The sequence below is a fragment of the Stylophora pistillata genome, chromosome 9, assembly GCF_964205215.1.
Source record: "Stylophora pistillata chromosome 9, jaStyPist1.2, whole genome shotgun sequence".
Lineage (NCBI taxonomy): Eukaryota > Metazoa > Cnidaria > Anthozoa > Scleractinia > Pocilloporidae > Stylophora > Stylophora pistillata.
This window is the reverse complement of record NC_142527.1, coordinates 4,732,554-4,747,700: the sequence shown is the minus strand read 5'-3', so window position 1 is coordinate 4,747,700 and position 15,147 is coordinate 4,732,554. Positions and strand designations below refer to the sequence as shown.

Genomic DNA, 15,147 nt, shown 5'->3' with positions numbered 1-15,147 from the left:
TCGCCATGATCAAGTGAAGACCGACCACAGATTATGTTCCGGACAAACTGTATATCCATTTGAAAAGTGGGCTTCTCATTTTTGAGAGCACAACCTTTTGCGTCCACAGCAATCAACTGAGCAGAACAAAGAAATTTCAGTGAAAATAATTGAGAAGTAAAAAAACGAATCCTAATTTGGAAAGAAGTGTTGGAAATCACCACAATAAGGGATCGTGTGAGCCCAAGGCAAACTTGAGTTGATTGTTAAACTGTTTAGTAATACTTGATCAGCAGGGATTTGCTAAAGCAAAGGCATAGAAAAAACCAGGAAAGATTTATTACTCGACGTTTCGGGGTCATCGTGACTCCATTATCAAGAGACTAGTTTAAAAACATGCAAATAAGGAAAGGTATAAGAATAGCATAAATTAGACTTAACGGCTTAAACAAACACCTTGGCGCGGATGGAATCCGTTTGCACGTTTAGTGTTGGCTTACGCATGCGAATATACAACATTTCATTAACAAGGCAATCAAATTTGCCGTTACATTTCGTGATGACGTTGAATTGCTCGATCAAGCGTTCAGGCATTTCACTATTGTGCTGGAGGTGGTAGTGTTTGTAGATAGAAGATGATTTCCTTGTGTGCCCTTCTACGCGCTCGTGTAAGTGGCCACGAGTATAGCCCACATACCCTGCATCACACAGGTTACATTTAAATTCATAAACGACACATTGTTGGTTAACAATAGGGGGCTTAATTTCGTGTTGCTTAAGTTGTTGATCGAGCTTAGGGCTAACGAACACTGGTTGGACAGTCACGCTTAACTTCGAGCTTAGACTGTTCAGTTGTTGTTTAACATGATTAGCTGACGACTGGTCCTTGAAGGGTAACACTAATCTCACAGTCTCCGATGGTACGTCTGGTGATGGACAGGGTTCTGCAGATGAAATCCTTCTCTCAACGAACCGCTTGATTGTAGTTTCAACCAGTGGCTTTGGGTATTTCAAGTTATGAAAAACCCCTCTAAGGCGGTCACATTCCTCGAAGAAGAAAGACCAGTTAGAAGATAATCGATAAGCGCGATCCACCATGGTGTTAACTAGGCTGCGCTTGTACTTAATGTCAACATGACTCTGGAAATGCAGAAGGAGACCCGTGTTGGTTCTTTTGATGTAGACCTTACTCTCAATCTTTGGTGCACGGTTAAGCAGTTCAGTTCCTAGAAAGGGAAGGGATCCTTCCCGTTCGACTTCCATGGTAAACTGGAGGGAGGGATGGGTAGAGTTAAGGGTGTCTAGAAACTGGCCAGCGGTCACCCTATCAGGCATTACGGTCAAGGTGTCATCGACGTACCTCCGGTAATAGCGCGGAAGTTGACCGTGTCGTTCGAGGTTTTCCTCAATCGAGCACATGAAGACGTTAGCCAGCAACGGTCCAAGGGGAGAACCCATAGCGACTCCATCTGTCTGCTCATATAAAGCACCGTCAAACTGGAAAAGCTGGTTTTTCGTAGCTGCTCGGAGGAGGTCGATTAGGTCCGCTTTAGAGATGTTCAAGCTGTGCGTCTCGTTGAACCAATCCTGGGCAAAGGCTTTTTCAGCTAAGATCTGTATTGTTTCCTCCAATGGTACATTTGTAAACAATGAGATGACGTCATAGGAAACTAAAATTTCGCCGTTCCTGATCTCGAAGCCTCGTACTTCATCAGCAAAGCGGAATGTGTCTGTCACTGTATATTGGTTGCACGACAGGGGTTTCAATTTGTCGTCAAGCCATTTCGCTAGCGAGTAATTGTAGGTGTTAGTAGCAGAGAGTATTGGCCGCACGGCCAACTGTTCTTTATGTGTCTTCGGCAAGCCATACAAGTGTGCGAGTCTGGACTCGCACACTTGTATGGCTTGCCGAAGACACATAAAGAACAGTTGGCCGTGCGGCCAATACTCTCTGCTACTAACACCTACAATTACTCGCTAGCGAAATGGCTTGACGACAAATTGAAACCCCTGTCGTGCAACCAATATACAGTGACAGACACATTCCGCTTTGCTGATGAAGTACGAGGCTTCGAGATCAGGAACGGCGAAATTTTAGTTTCCTATGACGTCATCTCATTGTTTACAAATGTACCATTGGAGGAAACAATACAGATCTTAGCTGAAAAAGCCTTTGCCCAGGATTGGTTCAACGAGACGCACAGCTTGAACATCTCTAAAGCGGACCTAATCGACCTCCTCCGAGCAGCTACGAAAAACCAGCTTTTCCAGTTTGACGGTGCTTTATATGAGCAGACAGATGGAGTCGCTATGGGTTCTCCCCTTAGACCGTTGCTGGCTAACGTCTTCATGTGCTCGATTGAGGAAAACCTCGAACGACACGGTCAACTTCCGCGCTATTACCGGAGGTACGTCGATGACACCTTGACCGTAATGCCTGATAGGGTGACCGCTGGCCAGTTTCTAGACACCCTTAACTCTACCCATCCCTCCCTCCAGTTTACCATGGAAGTCAAACGGGAAGGATCCCTTCCCTTTCTAGGAACTGAACTGCTTAACCGTGCACCAAAGATTGAGAGTAAGGTCTACATCAAAAGAACCAACACGGGTCTCCTTCTGCATTTCCAGAGTCATGTTGACATTAAGTACAAGCGCAGCCTAGTTAACACCATGGTGGATCGCGCTTATCGATTATCTTCTAACTGGTCTTTCTTCTTCGAGGAATGTGACCGCCTTAGAGGGGTTTTTTCATAACTTGAAATACCCAAAGCCACTGGTTGAAACTACAATCAAGCGGTTCGTTGAGAGAAGGATTTCATCTGCAGAACCCTGTCCATCACCAGACGTACCATCGGAGACTGTGAGATTAGTGTTACCCTTCAAGGACCAGTCGTCAGCTAATCATGTTAAACAACAACTGAACAGTCTAAGCTCGAAGTTAAGCGTGACTGTCCAACCAGTGTTCGTTAGCCCTAAGCTCGATCAACAACTTAAGCAACACGAAATTAAGCCCCCTATTGTTAACCAACAATGTGTCGTTTATGAATTTAAATGTAACCTGTGTGATGCAGGGTATGTGGGCTATACTCGTGGCCACTTACACGAGCGCGTAGAAGGGCACACAAGGAAATCATCTTCTATCTACAAACACTACCACCTCCAGCACAATAGTGAAATGCCTGAACGCTTGATCGAGCAATTCAACGTCATCACGAAATGTAACGGCAAATTTGATTGCCTTGTTAATGAAATGTTGTATATTCGCATGCGTAAGCCAACACTGAACGTGCAAACGGATTCCATCCGCGCCAAGGTGTTTGTTTAAGCCGTTAAGTCTAATTTATGCTATTCTTATACCTTTCCTTATTTGCATGTTTTTAAACTAGTCTCTTGATAATGGAGTCACGATGACCCCGAAACGTCGAGTAATAAATCTTTCCTGGTTTTTTCTATGTTTAGTAATAATCATTTTTTATCATCGTCATCGTCATCGTCCTCGTCATCGTCATCACCATAGTAACAATGATAACGGTAATATCGTTGTATTGACCCGGTAAAATAAAAGTTTTGTTCTTGTTGTAGCAGATGGCAACCACAAGATTAAACTAGGCATTGAAGTATGGACTGAAAAGCGTAAAAAATATAAATGTGAGATTCCTTTAAAACAACTGTTTGTTAAGATTCAGAAAATATATCATCATAAAATGAAATTGATTATGAGTGAATATTTTCTCAAGCTATCTGTTTTGATTCTTCAGAATACTTACATATCTATTGTAATCATTTTTTTCTCTCAAATCTCTTGTAATTGCGTCTGAGCGTATAGTTGAGGCCACCACTTGTATCACGTCTCCGAAGGAAGGATTGACACAGTTCTTTAACAATTCCTTGTTAACTTTCAGCCTTTCTGTGTCTCTTTTTATTTTCTTTGGATCAACCGGCGTAGGTAAAATGACTGCCTGCGCCAAAGTGACTCCATCCGATAAAGATGTGTCAGATCTCAGCGAGAGACCTTTACGGATAATGCGTCGACGCTTGATACACTTAAGGTCACGTGCTTTCTCCATTGCCTCATCCAATATGATTGACTTAAAACAAAAACAAAAAAGCCATAAATAAGAGAAAATATAGCCGGTGATTATGAAGAATAGTTACAATTCATTTTGTGTACGCGAACAAGAAAATCAAGTGTGACTTGAAAAAAGGCGTTTTTTAGACGTTCTTAAGAAGATTTGAAGAAAACGCGCGCGACGTGCGAATGGATTAGCGATCCTTCTCCCCACGTAACTACCCTTCGCGCTAACCACGCGCCTGCCTAAGCTCCCTTTGTAAACGCCATAAAGATTTCACCTGCTTACAGGTGACAATTTGTCATAAGAGTGTTAGTTACAATTTCTGTCACATTGTTCCCTTCCACTGTTCTGCTCTTCATTCCTCGTGCCCTCCCTCCCCCTTCCCCTCCAGGGAATGCTCTTTCGAGAAATAAAACCACCCAATCCGCAGAAAAGAAAAATGGGTTCACCACATAGAAGTGCAGACTATGGTCTCTTCCGTGTATTATCTATCATTTATCTTTCATTTTACACCATCATATCTGCACACTTTAGATGCATTCCAAAAGTTTCTTATTGCCGGCCCCAATTCCCTGTGACACTGGACACTCGCGTTGTAGAATTAAACGTGTTTAATAATCTTAAAATCTCCTCAGCTACTCCCTACGTGCTTCTGAAAACCCATCTACTTGTCACATGATTCCAAAATCGATAGTTTAATCACTTAGTAACATGAAAGCAAAAGTAACGATTATTAAAGCTGTAACACAACATGTCACGCAATCAAAACACCTCTTACACTTCCCCTCAGTTTCTGTTGGGAAGTGTAATCCTTTGCCAATAAAACACTCTCCTCCAAGGATTTCACTGTCACCTTTGTTCGTTCCTTAATCACTCTCCTCTTCTCCCTGTTTATGCCCGTTTTAGCCTGTTTATTCCTGAAAAGGATCTGGGACGGAGCCTCGTTGGGGTCTTCGTGCAACTCTTCATAGTTATGACCTAACGTCAGATGTGTGAGTTGGCGATCTTCCAAAGCTTTGTATCCACCAATCGGAGACTTTCCTAGATGAATCATTTAAAGTCAGAAGACTTACCACCTCACTATCGGGTATCAATTTTAGCACTTCAGTTGACACATAGGTCTTTATTTAATTGAAGTACTTTGTCCTAACCTTGTGCTAACTCCGTGGAATAAGATTGAGGGTTTGTATAAGCAGGAGGAAAGGTGGTTCGCTTGCAGTTGCAGATCATACGTACCACGCGCGTTATTACCATAAAGATAATTATTAACTGACATTTTACTGACTCATAAATATAACTACTAACATCATCGTATTTATAAATCCGTCGAATAAGACGGATTTAGAAAAAAGAAAAGGTTCGTCGAATAAGATGGTGGGCTCGTCTGAGCAGGAGGCAGGGGTGGTTCGCCTGCAGATAACCCCATGCGTGTTATTACCATCGAGATAATTATAAACGGACATTGTACTGACTCATGAAATATAACAGCTACTTACATTTAATGAGCTGCATCAAGCAGTCAAAAGCTTGGTGCAAGCGTGGTGTTTTTTAGAGTGGACATATATGTTATATAAAGAAAGATGTTTTGTCGCGAGCGAAGGACAAAGGATAAATCTGAGTTCCATAAGAGAATTCAAAACTCAGACCTCAATTTCGACCCTCAACTCTCTAGTGCCCACGCTGCTTCTGTTCAGGTAGGATTCTCTTTACATTTCAATCACCTGATCGTTCTTTAACATTGTTCTTGTCTCCTTCTGTCGCCTCCGTTGTCAAATCATTCCTAACGTAGCTCACTTAGGGGAGCTATGTGAGGACTGATTTGACAACAGAGAACAAAGATCATATCACGCGTGTTGCTACCAGAAAGATAATTATAAACTTACATTGTACTGACTCCTAAAGTTTAACATTTACTTACACTTAAAGAGCTGCATCAAGCAGTTATAAGGTTGGTGTAACCATGGTACTTTTAAAACTAGACATACGTGAAATATAAAGAAAGATGTTTTGTCGCGAGCGAAGGACAAAGAGAAAAAAATCTTATTCCCATACGAGAATTCAAACCTCAGACTTTCGCATTTCGAGCTTCAACACCTTGGCGCTCGCGCTTTTTTCTTTTTATGGAGAATTCTGTTGACATTTCAATCACCTGGTCGCTCTTTAACATCATTCCCATCTCCTTCTGTCGCCACCGTTGTTAAATGATTCATACTGACGTAGATCACTTCAGCAGATGAGCCCTCATTTTCTGAAGACAACAACGGCACCTTACAATCGTCGTCATCGTCAATTGTGGTGATGACGTCATTGCTGACAGCTACTGGTGTCTTGCACGACTCAGAGGAGGAGTTGGAGCCACCTGTTTCCGTGGTAACCATGCTTGTCAGTTGGCGAGAGGCCGCTATATAATGAAAAGGAGAGATCAGACCAACAAGATTGTACGAGTTCTTTTAGAATTACGATTACAGGCCTGACCAGCAACTGTGACCGAGCCTTGGTCAGGTCACAGTTCAAATCGTCAGAGTATTGTTCCGAAATCAGATTTGTGAATCGGTTACCCTTTAAAATTCTGTGTCCACCAATCAGAGACCTCCCTAAATGAATCATTTGAAGTAAGGCGATTTACCACCTCACTATCGAGAATCAATTGTAACACCTCAGTTGACGCTTATGTCTTTAATTAGTTATTGTACTTTGTTCTAACCTTTTGCAACATCTGTGGGATAAGATGGAGGTTTTGCCTGATCTGGAGGCAGTGGTGGTTCGCCTGCAAATCATACCACACGTATTATTACCAGAAAGATAATCCTAAACTAACATTGTATTAACTCATGACCTTTAATACTAACTTCCATTAAAAAAGCTGCATCAAGCAGTCAAAAGGTTGGTGCAGCCGTGGTACTTTTAAGAGTAGACATTCATGTAGTATGAAGAAAGATATTTGGTCGCGAACGAAGAACAAAGAAAAAAGAATCCTAGTCCCATAGGAGGATTCAAACCTCAGACTTTCGCATTTCGAGCTTCACCGCTGCCGCGTCCACCCTGCTTCCTTTTTCAAAAAGCATTCTTTTTATATTTCAATCACCTGTTTGCTCTTTAACATCATTCCCATCTCCTCCTGTCGCCTCCGTTGTTAAATGATTCATACTGACGTAGATCACTTCAGCAGATGAGCCCTCATTTTCTGAAGACAACAACGGCACCTTACAATCGTCGTCATCGTCGATTGTGGTGATGACGTCATTGCTGACAGCTACTGGTGTCTTGCACGACTCAGAGGAGGAGTTGGAGCCACCTGTTTCCGTGGTAACCATGCTGGTCAGTTGGCGAGAGGCCGCTATATCATGAAAAGCAGAGATCAGATCAACAAGATTGTACGAGTTCTTTTAGAATTAAGATTACAGGCCTGACCAGCAACTGTGACCGAGCCTTGTTCAGGTCACTGTGCAAATCGTAAGAGTATTGTTCTGAAATCAGATTTGTAAATAGGTTATCCTTTAAAACTCTGTGTCCACCAATCAGAGACCTCCCTAAATGAATCATTTGAAGTAAGGCGATTTACCACCTCACTATCGAGAATCAATTGTAACACCTCAGTTGACGCTTATGTCTTTAATTAGTTATTGTACTTCGTTCTAACCTTTTGTAACATCTGTGGGATAAGATGGAGGTTTTGCCTGATCTGGAGGCAGTGGTGGTTCGCCTGCAAATCATACCACACGTATTATTACCAGAAAGATAATCCTAAACTAACATTGTATTAACTCATGACCTTTAATACTAACTTCCATTAAAAAAGCTGCATCAAGCAGTCAAAAGGTTGGTGCAGCCGTGGTACTTTTAAGAGTATACATTCATGTAGTATGAAGAAAGATGTTTTGTCGCGAATGAAGAACAAAGAAAAAAGAATCCTAGTCCCATAGGAGGATTCAAGCCTAAGACTTTCAGATTTCGAGCTTCAACGCTCCCGCGCCCACCCTGCTTCCTTTTTAAAAAAGCATTCGTTTTATATTTCAATCACCTGTTCGCTCTTTAACTTCATTTCCATCTCCTTCTGTCGCCTCCGTTATCAAATAATCCCTAAAGTAGATCACTTCAGCAGACGAGCCCTCATTTTCTGAAGACAACGAAGGCACCTTGCAATCGTCGTCATCGTTGATTGTAATGGCGACGTCATCGCTGACAGCTACTGGTGTCTTGCACGACTCAGAGGAGGAGTTGGAGCCACCTGTTTCCGTGGTAACCGTGCTGGTCAGTTGACGACAGGCCGCTATATCACAAAAAGTAGAATAAAAGAAAAAGATTGTATGAGTTGTTTTTAGAATTTGGATTAGGATCCTGAATTTCGATTATTGTTACACGATTATCCTATATCATGAAAAGGAGAGATCAGACCAACAAGATTGTACGAGTTCTTTTAGAATTAAGATTACAGGCCTGACCAGCAACTGTGACCGAGCCTTGTTCAGGTCACTGTGCAAATCGTCAGAGTATTGTTCTGAAATCAGACTTGGGAATCGGTTATCCTTTAAAACTCTGTTTCCACCAATCAGAGACCTGCCTAAATGAATAATTTGAAGTAAGGCGATTTACCACCTCACTATCGAGAATCAGTTGTAACACCTCAGTTGACGCGTATGTCTTTAATTAGTTATTGTACTTTGTTCTAACCTTTTGTAACATCTGTGGGATAAGATGGAGGTTTTGCCTGATCTGGAGGCAGTGGTGGTTCGCCTGAAAATCATACCACACGTGTTATTACTAGAAGGATAATCCCAAACTGACATTGTATTAACTCATGACCTTTAATACTAACTTCCATTAAAAAAGCTGCATCAAGCAGTCAAAAGGTTGGTGCAGCCGTGGTACTTTTAAGAGTATACATTCATGTAGTATGAAGAAAGATGTTTTGTCGCGAACGAAGAACAAAGAAAAAAGAATCTTAGTCCCATAGGAGGATTCAAACCTCAGACTTTCAGATTTCGAGCTTCAACGCTCCCGCGCCCACCCTGCTTCCTTTTTAAAAAAGCATTCGTTTTATATTTCAATCACCTGGTCTCTCTTTAACTTCATTCCCATCTCCTGTCGCCTCCGTTATCAAATAATCCCGAGAGTAGATCACTTCAGCGGACGAGCCCTCATTTTCTGAAGACAACAACGGCACCTTGCAATCGTCGTCATCGTTGATCGTGATGATGACGTCATCGCTGACAGCTACTGGTGTCTTGCACGACTCAGAGGAGGAGTTGGAGCCACCTGTTTCCGTGGTAACCGTGCTGGTCAGTTGACGACAGGCCGCTATATCACAAAGAGTAGAATAAAAAAAAAAAAGATTGTATGAGTTGTTTTTAGAATTTGGATTAGGATCCTGAATTTCGATTATTATTACACGATTATCCTATTTCGATCCGTCATTCTATAATTTGTTTAGCTCGCGATGAGATCAATTTACCTGAAATGTTTAGCGATTTAGGTGGAGCCACCTGGTCAACTTCAATCTTCACATCACTTGATGAGGAAGATCCGGAGGATTGCATTTGCGGCATCCAAACGCGCAGATAAGAATCTTTTCGAGAGTCTACGAGGGTTATGTATTCCATAGAAGAGCCAATTGTCGGGGTGGAGTGCGGCGTACCGAGGGAAGAATACTGTGATGGTGCTGACAGGGATGATAACGAGGCAGGCTGCGAAGAATCGGAGAGCTCCATATTTACTCGTATTTCTCGGTCGTGACCTCCTGTGGTAAATATGGACAATTCTAATCAATTCAGTTAGATAATCTATGATTTCTTATGTTTGTTTTAGATTTAAAATAGATTTTATCGAGCTTTGCCTTTCTTCTTCTTTTTTTCCTTACCTTCAAGTATTCCTTTTGGCGGGGGAGATTGGGAAACTTCCAAATTCAATCCTACTTTTTTACCTGGGGAATCTGTGGCAAGAGCAAAGAAAAATCTTTTAGTGTTACAAACCGAACACTTTTCGTTAATATGGTTAAATTTTGATGGGAGATTTACTCAGATGTACTTGGTTTTGCTACTCATCATTTCACCCATGCTCACTTCACATTGCTTCATTTCTAAGCACAACATTTGCACTTGACTTTGAAACTTCCATTTTAGCTGTTTGTACACCAAAGAAATCGTATACCCTTAGGCCGCGGTCAATTAATTTTTTAACTATTTTTTTTCAATGAACAGTGAAAAGATTCGTTAAATGGCGAGTAAAGTCGGTTCTGACGGCAAAATTGAGCTCCGGCTGGTTGTTCTCCTCAACCGTATGGTCTTGTCGACATTTAATGCAAATAGTGTGATTCATTTTTCGTTCGTTGTTTGTTTTACGCTCGCTCTCTCTCTCTCTCTCTCTCTCTCTCTCACTCTTTTCAAACCTCTCTTTTATCCTGAAGTTCCCGGATTTTTCATCTAAGACTTACACTCGGCTTACCTTCCTTATCTTCTTTCTTGTTTTTCTTTTTCCACCCTTTAGGTTTTCTTTCAAAGATAATATCTTCATCCCCGTCCTCCGCGATGGCCTGGTTCGAGGCTGATAACCGGCCTCGTTCGGGATCGCCTCGATCTCGTCCAATTCTCTTCCTGCAATTTTTCCTGTAAAAGTTTCGACCGACAATCACGACCAAAGTCACTAGAAAACAAACTGGAACGAAAAATCCAGCTCACTAACAGACTTTCCGTAACCCAACCACAAGTCCGGGTTGACTGACTGGAAATAATGTTTTAAAAAAATGTTTAGTGAGCTTCTTCTCTTATTTATATAATTTTTAAATGAAATGTGGTCCAACTGATGACCGATGAAAAAGATTGCTTACCAAATGCAATAAAACACAGCCCCAATCGCCAGAAACAGAAACATTCCTCCTATAAGTCCTCCAACGATAATCAGGGATCCATTGTCTGCTGGATCTTTAGTCTCAGTTTGGGACTCTAGTCTCCCTTTTTTCTTTTTTTTTATTTTTACTTTTCTTTCTTCATGGTGAGACTTGAGTCCATAATCCATGGCTGAGCTCCATCGGGGTCCAGCAGACGCCATGTTCCCGGGCTGAGTATTTCTCTCTTGTTTTTGTTCCGTAGATGTGCCACGCGGTTTGGATTCGCTGCTTTTTATCCTAGGGTGATCATCTGGTTGGTGTGATTCCTTGTTATCTCCACTGGACGATTTCTGTCCAGTTTTACCTGAGGTGCCGTCTTTGGGAATATCTTGTTATTTGAAGGAGAAATGTAAGACTTGTCAGAATTGAACTTTGACAACCAATATGCAATATTAGCTTGAAAAGAGTCTGAACTAAAAGTGAGACCTCATTGCTTAGTCTAATCTGGGTCGTTGTAAAGATTGAGGTCATTCCTCAGATCGACCCAGCTCTCTGAATAGAACCTACCCTATGATTGGCTCAACTCTCTGAAAAGAACCTGTCCTGTGATTGGCCCGAGTCACCTTCGAGCAGGACATGCACAAGACTAAAGTAAAACACGATCTTGAAGTGGTCTCCTCTGTTTATCTGATTGCCATTTGAGCTGAGACCCGAAGTTGCTTCATACTGTCGAATGAATCGTTAAGCTACAAGAACGTTTCTCGAAGAGGATTTAACTTCAATCTAAAAATGAGAGCCTATGGGTGACGAGTCATGCTTCCCTACACTTTCCGGTTTCCGGTTGTTCTCACAAAATTTCTACAACTGTTGCAATAGTTACAGTTAATTCACCCTATCTCTCTCTCCACCCAAATAATAGACACAACGAGCGCCTTAAAAAGATCGATTCACAGAAGTTGGTTTTCTAGTTTCTTAATAATCATTGACTTTCTCTTACCCGTACCAAGTGCTTTCTGAGAAGCTGCAGTGTCTTGTCCGCGTTTGATGGCTTCTTTTAAAAGGGATTTCAACTTTAAGTTTGATGGAAGTTTTTTTCCAATACCGGGATGCTCTTTGATGTCTTCATTGACAGCTCTTCTCATTTGTATTTCCTCCCGGTTTGCTTGATTGTTATTCGCTGCCGATTCCATAGGCTTGATATCTTTTATATTTTTTCTGGTGGCCTGTGCATCGTCTGCAGTTGTGTGGGACGTCTCTCTGGTGGTGGTTGATGTAGAGATGCGCCCTCCGTGGACGGCAGTGTGAGAGCCTAGGGCCGAATTATCTTTGCTCAAAGGTTTTGATAAACCTGAAACTTAAAAGAGAACATAAGGTTGTTATAACATGTTTTTTTCTAACACTTCTGGCTGCTTTCCAAAGAGTATCTATCCTTACCTTCGTCGATTTGTTCTCGTTTTTTTTGACTGATATGTTCAATTGCACTGTGTTGCATCTGAGACGGCAAACAGCCAGAAAACGAAATTGAATGCACTGAATCAACATTGGACAAGTTAAAGTGGGTTATGCTAAAAAATGCAGCTTCGGCTATTCAGACTATGCTACTGCTATTAAGGAAAAATCAAAGTCTGATTGACTGAGAGCCGGAGGTAATTAACAAATTGACGGTGGTTTAGCGTGGTCCGTAGTCAGTTATCTACGACAATAATCGTCATCCCACTGGCCAAAATGTTGTGGGCACCGAAGAGGCACAGCCGACAACGGGGCGCAGCCGACAACGGGGCGCAGCCGACAACGGGGCGCAGCCGACAACGGGGCGCAGCCGACAACGGGGCGCAGCCGACAACGGGGCGCAGCCGACAACGGGGCGCAGCCGACAACGGGGCGCAGCCGACACGGGGCACAGCCGACACGGGGCAGAGCCGACAACGGGCACAGCCGACAACGGGGCACAGCCGACACGGGGCACAGCCGACACGGGGCACAGCCGACACCGGGCACAGCCGACACCGGGCACAGCCGACACGGGGCACAGCCGACAACGGGGCACAGCCGACACGGGGCACAGCCGACACGGGGCACAGCCGAGTGAGTCTGCAACAAATTTTGACCACTGTGATGACGAATATCGTTGTCGATCAGAGGACAGACCATGCATGCTAAACCACCGTCGATTTGTTTTTACCGCAATATCGACCACGAATAAAACGATTCTTTCAGTGCTCTCTTATCGACAGCGGAAAATTGGCCAATCAAACTGCGACATTACTTCCAATTGTGGTAAAACTCATCATTTTTAAATTCTCTGGGAGATTCTGAAACTTAAAAGATAATCTACAAGTGTTGCATGTTTCCTCACACTTTTCAGTAACTCTCTACGTGGCATCGCATGTGACGGTATTTAAACATTTTTCTCTGTCGTATTAATCCAAAATTTGGTTCGAAAAACAAATGTTACGTGTGCGCAACATAGGAAGAATCGAATACTGTTTGGAAGTGAAACGGAAAATCCAGACAGACGCTTTAATTCCAACACGGAAAACTGTAGACTCACGGTAAACGATAACTACCGTTAAAACAAACCGCTACTCGATAAGCTAAAAAACTTTCAACTCTTCTCAATAAAAATTGCACATGTCAGAACAAAAAGGGTCCGCGTGATTTGCTTACCATATTATTAAACTACGTAAACCCAAAGCACGCGCGCGCAAGTTCGTTAACGTCTTCGTAACAATTACCTTAAAATAATTAAAACTTTTTCCCTTTATTCCTCTCTCTGCCCAACTAAAAATTGGTCACAATTGTGTTTTGGAGAGATGTGTTCACTAATTCTTTCCGAGGTTTTTCAGTTTCTTACCAATCATCCACAACAGTTTATCCATATCATCTCGAGCTTCCTGAAAGCTAGTTTTCTTCAGTTCTTTTTCAAGTGTCAGCTGCAGTCAGATTATTTGATTGACGGGTAAAGATTTAGTCTGGGAGATCCTGACACTTGAAAGAGAACTGCAAGTTTCACGACATGTATTCTTACACTTTCCGGTTGTTTTTCATATCGCACGTTAAGAACGTGAATACTTAATTTCTATTCACGTGATCAAATTCAATTCAGATATCGCAATCTTAGGGACGCGTAATCAAGGAAGAATCTTTGGCGACATCAGTTTGTTCCTGTTGTCTCTTTTGATTACTCTTTTAACACTGTTTTCACTAGAATGCACTGTTTCGAGCCTTGATAATTTTTTTCCACTACAATCCACATAATCTAGAGTTTGATCGAGATCAAATGATGCGATTGATCCTATTGCTCTGTTTTTTTCTTTGAAATGCTTTAAAATCAAATGAAAATGGCCAGGGATTAAAAGTGGGAATTCAGCAATGAACTTTCCTCTAAGTGGCTCTTCTTGTCCATTGTTTCCAGGTCGAGATGGAATTTCAAATGTTAGCTTTTGCGGAGGGAGGAAACAGGATGACCCGAAGTAAAACCCGCGGAGCAAGGACGAGAACAAACAACAAACTCAACTCTCACGTGAAGTTCGGTTCGGGAATCAAACAAGCATAGCCACAGTGCTGGTAAGTGAGCGCTCTCGGCACTACGCCATCCCTGCGCTACAATCCACCTAACTCAAAGTTTGATCGAACTCAACGCTCTTTGCAGTCTTTCTCATTGCTTTTGCTATTTGTTCGAAATGCTTTTTGTTTTGCATTTTCACCAAATCATAATAGCTCGCCTGTCATTCAAACCGAAAAACCCATGATTGTGCAGACGCAAAATGAAGCCGTTTCGCCAGGAAAATGAAAGCGAACGAACAGAACGCGCGCAAATTAAAAATAAACACTATTCTTACCTTCGCTTTTGCTGCTGAAACATATCAGTATACAAAGCAGAATACTGATACCAACTGTTACCTTCTTCATAATGGACGCTGAGTTAACCATTCGGTAAACGCAACATTCTCGCAAAGAAGAAATGAGTAACTAAACTTATTTGACGTCATAGAGGCAAATTACACCCATTACTAACGTGTAATGATCGAGCGCGTGCGCCTGCATAATACCTTTATATGTTCACGTGACCTTAACAATCGTGTAGTAGAAGAAAAAGAAAGAGACCAGAGACCGATAGTACGTAGTAACGTGATTGAATACTTGGATTTCAAAACAATTGATATTCAAGTGCGACAATTTGAAAGTTGTGATGCTTCATCATCCAACAGTTTTGTTTTTCCTTTGAGTCAGTGGCCTGGAATATGGAGACAGTTCAAATGAAGCCATGAT

General features: G+C 42.1%; 2 protein-coding genes across 3 annotated transcripts in view; both read right to left on the bottom strand.

Annotated features, from left to right (window-relative positions):
• LOC111338153 (uncharacterized) overlaps window positions 1-15,048 on the bottom strand; it is a 15,520-nt gene extending 472 nt beyond the window's left edge. The window contains exons 1-16 of one of the 2 annotated variants that reach the window (XM_088733781.1): window positions 14,718-15,048; window positions 11,879-12,229; window positions 10,876-11,263; window positions 10,494-10,654; window positions 9,910-9,981; window positions 9,505-9,789; window positions 9,105-9,350; window positions 8,724-8,786; window positions 8,074-8,322; window positions 7,693-7,755; window positions 7,138-7,389; window positions 6,757-6,819; window positions 6,202-6,453; window positions 4,906-5,093; window positions 3,747-4,067; window positions 1-116 (exon numbers count right to left, since the gene is read on the bottom strand). The exon at window positions 1-116 is cut by the window's left edge and continues 102 nt beyond it. In XM_088733781.1, the coding sequence (XP_088589907.1) occupies window positions 1-116; window positions 3,747-4,067; window positions 4,906-5,093; window positions 6,202-6,453; window positions 6,757-6,819; window positions 7,138-7,389; window positions 7,693-7,755; window positions 8,074-8,322; window positions 8,724-8,786; window positions 9,105-9,350; window positions 9,505-9,789; window positions 9,910-9,981; window positions 10,494-10,654; window positions 10,876-11,263; window positions 11,879-12,229; window positions 14,718-14,808 (3,161 nt within the window). In that variant the 5' untranslated portion in view covers window positions 14,809-15,048. Of the gene's footprint in view, window positions 117-3,746; window positions 4,068-4,905; window positions 5,094-6,201; window positions 6,454-6,756; window positions 6,820-7,137; window positions 7,390-7,692; window positions 7,756-8,073; window positions 8,323-8,723; window positions 8,787-9,104; window positions 9,351-9,504; window positions 9,790-9,909; window positions 9,982-10,493; window positions 10,655-10,875; window positions 11,264-11,872; window positions 12,230-14,717 lie in introns of both variants that reach the window. The other variant, XM_088733780.1, reaches the window with a different exon arrangement.
• LOC148722884 (uncharacterized) lies at window positions 409-1,861 on the bottom strand. The gene has a single exon (XM_088733783.1). It carries the CDS (start codon window positions 1,435-1,437, stop codon window positions 424-426), a length of 1,014 nt encoding a protein of 337 aa, XP_088589909.1. The 5' UTR covers window positions 1,438-1,861; the 3' UTR covers window positions 409-423.
• Window positions 15,049-15,147: the final 99 nt, after the last annotated feature.